We start from the raw sequence: 7,306 nt of genomic DNA on the forward strand, positions 1-7,306 counted from the left end.
GGGTGGGGGCACCCCTGGGGGCGCACGCCGCACCCCGACGCGGAGGCGGCAGGTGCCTGCGCGTCGAATGCCCGAGGCCGCAGCCGTCCCGCGCTGGGGTGCTCCCTCGAGTATCGGTGCTCGTGCTCTGCGCGGGAGAAAGGTGAGGCTTCCCCGCCTGGCGGCGCGGCTGTTTTCTGGACAAACAGCCTCGCCCCACCTATAATTAGAGGCTTCGTCAAAGCCCCGAGGCGGGGGGCGGGCCGCTGCTGCCCCGAGCCGGCTGGCCACATTTGCCTATTTGCCTTGGATTGGTTCGCGGGAGCGGAAAGAAAGTTGTGGCGGAGGCGCCCGGCGCGGTCCGGGGAGGCCGCTCGGACAGAGCCGGAAGCATCTGAAAAGGCCGGCGGGGGGCCGGTGGGCTGGGTCTCTCTGGCTGACGTGCGCGGGGGCTGTTCCCAGGAGCACAGACGCTGCTTGCGCCTTGTCCCGAAGTTGTTTTTTCTTGTCGAGTGAGAAGGAGTGGGCACGGAGCTTAGTAATCCCGAGCTGGAAACTCTGACTCTGCGTCGCGCGGTGCCTCCAGGAAACGCTCGGAGCGGCCCCAGGCGCCGTGCCGTGCCGCGCGCTGGTCGGAGCTAGGAGCCAGAGGGGAAAACTCGGGGGTGCTGCCTGCACGGGAGGTCTCTCTCCGCGGCAGAGAAGCGGCCCGAATGATGCCCGTCTCTTCCAGGCAGCGGAGTGTGTGATAACAGGTGTAGCGATCCCCAGGGCTTGCTCTCGGAGACGCCCTTTCCCGGCAGCCAGGCTGCTTGGGATAATGCAGGCAGGCCTGGCTAATCCACGCCTGGTTTATCCAGATGTCTGGTTTATCCAGATGCCTGGTCTGCGAGCGGCTTAAACGGACCGGCGTCCTCGACGTGCCTGTGCTGCCGGTTGAGTAATCCGGAGGCATTTTTAATCCCAGTAAAAAGGGAGATCTCCGTGGTCGGGGGCCAGGCCTGATGCGCCAGCCGCTCGTGGGAGCAGGCGGGGGTGCAAGTGACCCCGTGGGTGGGCAGCAGCGGATTGACTGCTAAAGGTGGGGGCAGGGGTGGGCAGGCAGGAAGCTGCCACGGGCTTGCAAATGTCTCGCAGTCCCGGTGAAGTGGGGAAGGGTCTGGGCGGGGGGAGCGCTGTGTGCTGGTGGGTTTGAACAGAAGATGGGGCAGAGGCAGGCACGGGTGCCCACGCTCGATCCCAGCCTGTTTGCGTAGCAATGCGGTGTGCCCGCCTGACGGCCACCCAGCACCCAGGCCTGTGCTGGGCCCCGCGCGGTGCTGCCAGGCTGCGTTGCGACCGTGCTCCTCGGACCTGCCTCCGCGCTGCGAAGCCAAGAGCTCGGAGGCGGGTTCTGGCGCTTCCTCTCTGCAGCGAGCGTGAAATAGGCCCTGGGTGGTTTCTCTGGGGTGGGAAAGAGACTGCGGTCGGTGCCCGCGGTTGCAGCAGGGCAGCACTTGGTGGGGAAGGGAACAAGTGGCCGCGGGAGCCTGCAGGCCGCCTGGTTGAGCTGTGGGCTGGCGGGTTCCCGTGAGCGCGGGAGGGTGGGAACCGAGCCAGGGGTTTGCTGCTAAGCAGAGGCAGGAAACCAGCGCCTTGCCTGCCTCTCGTGGACCGCGCTGCGCACTCCAGACCTGCCCCTCGCCCTCAAACGGGGCTGGGACTGAGCGCCCGTCCGCTCGACCTGCCCCAGGTCCCTCGCTTCCTGCCCGCCTCCTCCATTCGCCTGCTTCATCTGTGTCTTTCCCAGCCCGGGAGCTGTCCCCCAGAGCCGTGGGCTGCGAGCAGGGGAACTCACTGCCTCTGCCTGTCCCTTTCAGGATCTAAAAGAGAAGAAGGAAGTCGTGGAAGAGACGGAAAACGGCAGAGATGCGCCGGCCAACGGCAACGCTGTAAGTACCAGCCTGAGGCCCCAGCTTTGTTCCCAAGGACTTGGTGGCTGGTGCTGCCCGCTGGTCCCGGAGCCCCAGGACAGAGGGAGCATGCTGGTAGCGTCGGTCAGGGAGACCTGCCCCCCCGTGAGGCTGGGACGGGGTCTGGTGCCCTGCGTTCACCTTCAAGAGCTCTGGGAGAGACTGCCCAGCTCTGGCACATGGCTCTTCCAAGCCTCGCCAGCAGCCAGGGGCAACGGGTGGGGATCCCTGGCACCCCAGGATACGGTCTTTAAGCTGCATCCCTCGGGGCGGGTGGCCCCTGACCTGCCATCCCGCTGAGGCCCTTCACATGCAACCTCCCGGGTGCGGGTTGTCTAGGCCAGGAACTGGCCAGGGTCCTGGCCCTCGGCCCAGGAGGCGGCGGGGCTGGCGATCTCCGGCGCAGCGCAGTTTTAAGTGAGTGCTCTGTCTCGCCAAGGAGAACGAGGAAAACGGGGAGCAGGAAGCCGACAACGAAGTAGACGAGGAGGAGGAAGAAGGCGGCGAGGAGGAAGACGAGGAGGAAGAGGGTGATGGTAACTTCCCTCTCCCCGCTCCTGCCCTCCCTTTGCTGCCCCTGCCTGGGGTGCTTGGCTGCTCCCCTGGCTGGCCCAAGCCTGGGGTTCCCTGCTCTTCTTCCCCCGCCTCCGTCCGAGCTGCCGGCCCCGGTCGGCTCCCTCGCGTGCCCCAGGGGTGGTTCCAGCAGGGCCGGCCAAGGACAGACTCCCCGGGAGCCCGGCTTGTGACCAGAGACTGCACCAGGGAGACCAACCCCGGCCGGCTTGCCTGGAGAACACAAGCTATTTTTATTGCCTGTTGAGGCCGGGAGGAGGCGGCCTCGCTGTCATTAGCCAGCCGCGCTGTCACAGCTGGCTGCAGCTGGACTAATCGCTGCGCTCCAAGGCTGCGGCACTGACCCACTAACCTGACAGGGCTGGGGCGGGGGCAGACGGCTGGGAAGGGGCTCCAAAGCCTTCCAGGAATCCCGTGGTTGAACAGAGGTGGCGGTGAGCCCAGGCCTCTTGTCTCGTCTTGGGAAGAGACACCCTAGCTGGTTCCCCCTTGCCCCCATCTGGTGCAGAGGAGAGGGCTCTGCTGTGGGCAGGGGCTGGCTCCTGGATAGCTCAGTGGGGTTGCAGGGGGGATGCTCGCCCTTGGGACTAGCCGCCTTTTCCGCAGTCACTTCCCAGGGCTGCCTGCTGCTCTGGAGAGGAGAGGAAGTGACTGCATTGCCTGACTTCCCTGTTTGGGGGCGGGGAGGGGGGTGTTGCCTGGATACCCTAGTAACGAGCCTCCTCCATGCCTGGAGAGATGAGTGTGGATCTTGCAGACCCACTGCACTGTCCGCCCCTCCCTCCCCGTGGGCAGGCCGGGGCTTGGAGCCCCCTGGCATGAAGGCAGGGCTAGGACGCAGATGCCCTAGGCTAGCTCCTGGCTCGTTGCGTGTCCCTAGGTCATCGCTGTGGCTTCAAAGTCACGGCCCAAACCCAGCACTTTGCAAAACCCAGCGAGGGCGGCCAGGGGCTCCCTGCATGTGGTGCCCAGCAGCCCCCCTGTGTCGCGGGATCACCTGAGAGTCCCGGCCCCCCCCCGACATTGTTACTGCCTTGGCTGAAAGCAGCTCAGGCGACTAAAAATGCCCCGATCGGCTTGGTCACCTCGCCACAGCCCAGGATGTGCTGGTCCTCAGAGGCGCAGGCAATATGGTGTCTGAGCACCCGCTGACCAATGCGGGGGTGCGGGTGACCCTAATTCCCAGACGTGTGGCTTGTGCTATCGGTGCAGAGCTCACTTCCTGGCCTTGATACTTGTGAGCGCTGCCAGGCTGCTCGCCGCACAGCTGGGTAAGTCCTGTGCCCCAGCCCTGCAGCCAGGCCACGGGGAAACCAGGCTGCGTTGTTCTGATCCACTGGCCTATTTGAGCCCAAAGTGGGTCAAGTCTACGACCACCTCTTCCCCCTCTCCTTCCCCCGCCCCCCCGCTGTCCAGCCGCCTGCCCGGCCGCCCTGGAGAACGTGCTCGCCGTTGTGGTAATTAGGAAGTGTTGTGACTCAGAACTAATGCGTTCTGGCTCTCTCAACTCATTAAAGGTGGCCTAATAGCGGCGAAGAGAAGCAGAAGTAATGCAGAGCAGTTAAGCAGAGCCGCCGCGAGAGAGCCTTTCCTTTCCAGCGCGAGTGGAGCGCGCCTCCCCCGCGGGGGGATCGAGAACGCACCCACGCAGCCCCTCCCCGCCAGGCTGGGACGGACTAGCTGGAGGGGTCAGCACAGCTCCAGACCCCCCATGCTGAGATCTCCCCCACCCCCGGGCTGCGTAGAGCCGTGGCATCCTGCCAGACCCCATCTGTGTTAGGAACTCACTGCTCGGACCCAGCCCACCAGGGACAGGATGCTTTGGCATCTGACTCGGGGCAAGCCCTGGGTACTTGAAGCCAGAGGGCAGAGGAGGTGGCCCCTGGCTGCTGCATGCTTTGCTGTGCAGCTGGCGCTGGCGACACATGCGAGGCACGGCCCGTGCCCTTGGACCTGCAGGGAGCCGAGGAGATGCCTGGAGTTTGCTTTCAAGGGCTGGTTCCCCTTCCAGCTGGGTCTCTGCCTCCCTGCTTCGCAGCCTGCCCTCCCCACGTCCTTGCAGCTCAGCTGCCGCCGGGGTCTCATGTTCCCTCCTCCCTTCCCCCAGGTGAGGAAGAGGACGGTGACGAAGACGACGAAGCCGAGGGGGCCACGGGCAAACGGGCGGCTGAGGATGATGAGGTGAGCGTGGATGGATCCCAAGTGCTTTGCTGGAGCAGAGCTGGCTGGGTCCCCCGGAGGGATCCACCCTGGCAGGCGTGGGCCAGGGGGCCTGGCTGGGCTCTTGAAGCCCAGCTCTCTCCCCTGTCCCAGGCACGGCTCTCGCGTTTGCCTCTGGGGAGCTGCCCTCGGGGACTCAGCCCAGTTCCATTTATACCCGTGGCCTGCTTAGAAGCGCTCTTGGCTGCAGCTGGAGCAGCCCGTGCTCCCGCCCCGGGATGGCACAGCTAGGAGGGGAGTCTTCCTCCGTGCTCTGCTGGCAGTGGGGAAGGGGGCGGCGCAACCCAGGACGCCCTGGCTGGGTTAGGAAGGGGACGAGGAGGGTGATGGATGCTGAACTCCAGCACAACGGTGCTAGGAACCGGCTCTGCCCTCTCCAGCCCTTGGCCTCTCTTCTGGGCAGTGCCAGCGGCACGTCAAAGGGTGCAAGATACGGGGCCGGTGGGGGGAAGACGGCCGCTTCCCGAGGAGAGCGGCAGCTCGCTGGGTACCTCAGGCTGGCTCTCCCTGGGGTCTGCGCAGAGCCAGGTGCACAGAAAGGCCACTCAGATAAGGCCCCTTATCTCCGCACGGGAGAGGAAACCTAAAACCTGCCTCTAGGAGCAAAGGCTGAATCCCTTCTTGCTGGGGCTGGCAGAGAGGCAGAGGGAACCACGGCCCTTGGCCACTTCACATGGCCGTCCCTGCTCTCGCACCCGCCCCATGGCCCCTCGCAGCCACCCCAGAGCTGGGCGGGATGGGGCATTTGGGCTCCCTAAAACTGCAGGGGTGAGGAGACAGCAGGGCAAAGAGGTGCCAAGGGGGCAGCTGGGCACCTCCAGGCTTCAGCTGAAGACTGGGGCATGACCCTCCGCAGGGGGCCAGGCCTCGCGCCTGATCCAGGCCCCTCCAGCTGTCCCTGTTGGCACCGTGCCCGCTCAGCCCCTGCCCTTCTCCTAACGGCTCTGTTCTTGCCCCCTCCCAGGACGACGAGGTCGACCCCAAGAAGCAGAAAACCGACGAAGACGACTAGGCAGCGCGTTTTGGGGATTTTTTTTTTTTTTTTTTTTTTTAAATAAGGAATAAAAAAAAACAAACCAGAAAGGCCAGCACACCCTCGCCCTCGCCACCCCTGCCCTGGTCACCTTCACCAAGTAGAGCAAGACCCCCCAGCCCCGTCCCCTCGTGCCGCCACCGCAGAACGAGCAGACACAAAAATAAAGATTCCCCCGTTAGCGGGGGCCAAACCCCCCTCCCTCCGTCCCCCCTCAAAGCACCAAAACTTCAAGGCCCTGCTTTCTTTCTTAAAAGTACTTTAAAGGAGAATTTGTTTGTATTTTTTATTTACATTTTATATTTTTGTACATATTGTTAGGAGGTCAGCCATTTTCAAGTGATCTCGGATTGACCAAAAGGGGGGCTTTGAAGTGTATATCTCTCGTTCACCCATCTCCGACTTTACTTGTGCTGTGACCAGGTTCATAAACGCCATCTCCAAGGAGAGGAAAAAAAAAAAAAAAAGCAAAAAAATAAAATAAAAAACCAGTGAAAAAAATGACCAACCTTGTAAAAAAACAAAAAAAAAAACCAAAACAAAAATGCAAAAAAAAAAAAATTACAATCTTATTTCGAGCATTCCAGTAACTTTTTTTTGTGTATGTACTTTTTAGCTGTACTATAGGTAGTGGTTTGTATGAGACGGCAAGGCCAAAGATAAAAAAGGGGTTTTGGTTTTTTTGGGGATTTTTGTTTTGGGTTTTTTTGTTTTTTGTTTTGGTTTTTTCTGTCTATGAAGTTGCTGTTTATTTTATTTTAAGGAAAAAAATAATTTTTTTGGCCTGTTTGATGTATGTGTGAAACCGTGTTGTCCAACAATAAACCGGAATTTTATTTTGCTGAGTTGTTCTAACGAAGCTGGCTCCCAACTGCTGCTTTTTCATTTGATTTCTTTTATTGTTTTCTTTTCTCTCTTTTTGGTTTGGTTTTGAGGTTTTTTGGGAGGGGCTTTTTTTTTTTTCCCCCCACATCCCTTCCCCTTAGGACCCCGGCTGGGGCGGAGGGGGTGTTTCAGGCCCATCTGTGTGGGCGCTCTGGTTGCTTCCTCAATGGCGGCCTGGGCGAGTGAAGGACCCCACGTGGCTGGGGTTTGCTCTGGGGCTTCCTGGAGAATTTAGCATCTCCTTTTTGGAGGGACTTTGCCATGTCCGGGGTCAGTTGGCCTGGAGAGGAGCCGGGAGCGAGGTGAGCGCCTGCACTGGGAGGGTGCTCGGCTCCCCTTTGGCAAGCGTGGTGCCTTGGCAGGCATCGTGGAGGGGCCCGACTCCCAGCTGAGCCTCTGCAAGCCGCAGAGAAGCCAGAACAAGGCACCCGGCTGGAGGAGACGGCGTTTGCCGGTACGGTCATCTGATGGAGCGCGCTTAGGCTCACAAAAGCTGGCGCGCTCACCTGCTTTCTCGCATTAGATTTAGTCTATCGATGCATCTGTGCCCTGCCTTGCACAAGCATCTGCCCAGCCCTGCTGGGGAAAGGATGGGGTTTGTGGTTTGCTGAACCTGCAATGCGTTGGGCTCCAGGCCCAGCCCTGCAGCCCAGTGCATTGCAGG

The 7,306-nt window shown here is 61.4% G+C and overlaps 1 protein-coding gene across 6 annotated transcripts; it reads left to right on the forward strand.

Annotated features, from left to right (window-relative positions):
- Positions 1 to 52: 52 nt before the first annotated feature.
- PTMA (prothymosin alpha) lies at positions 53 to 6,616 on the forward strand. Of its 6 annotated transcripts, none has more exons than XM_025202735.1 (5): positions 53 to 142; positions 1,839 to 1,910; positions 2,371 to 2,467; positions 4,612 to 4,685; positions 5,689 to 6,616. In XM_025202735.1, exons 1-5 carry the CDS (start codon positions 68 to 70, stop codon positions 5,734 to 5,736), a joined length of 366 nt encoding a protein of 121 aa, XP_025058520.1. In that variant the 5' UTR covers positions 53 to 67; the 3' UTR covers positions 5,737 to 6,616. The 6 variants fall into 6 exon arrangements, with proteins under 6 accessions (XP_025058520.1, XP_025058521.1, XP_025058525.1 ...); XM_025202736.1 differs by having other exon boundaries at positions 2,374 to 2,467; XM_025202740.1 differs by having other exon boundaries at positions 2,374 to 2,461.
- Positions 6,617 to 7,306: the final 690 nt, after the last annotated feature.

The sequence above is a fragment of the Alligator sinensis genome, unplaced genomic scaffold, assembly GCF_000455745.1.
Source record: "Alligator sinensis unplaced genomic scaffold, ASM45574v1 scaffold301_1, whole genome shotgun sequence".
Classification (NCBI taxonomy): domain Eukaryota; kingdom Metazoa; phylum Chordata; order Crocodylia; family Alligatoridae; genus Alligator; species Alligator sinensis.

Bases quoted from the DNA above. Each gene is read 5' to 3' on its own strand.
- PTMA (XM_025202735.1), top strand. From the start codon at position 68: ATGCCCGAGGCCGCAGCCGTCCCGCGCTGGGGTGCTCCCTCGAGTATC. The intron at 1,911-2,370 runs GTAAGTACCAGC...TGTCTCGCCAAG, and splicing joins CGCCGGCCAACGGCAACGCT to GAGAACGAGGAAAACGGGGA. The intron at 2,468-4,611 runs GTAACTTCCCTC...CCCTTCCCCCAG, and splicing joins CGAGGAGGAAGAGGGTGATG to GTGAGGAAGAGGACGGTGAC.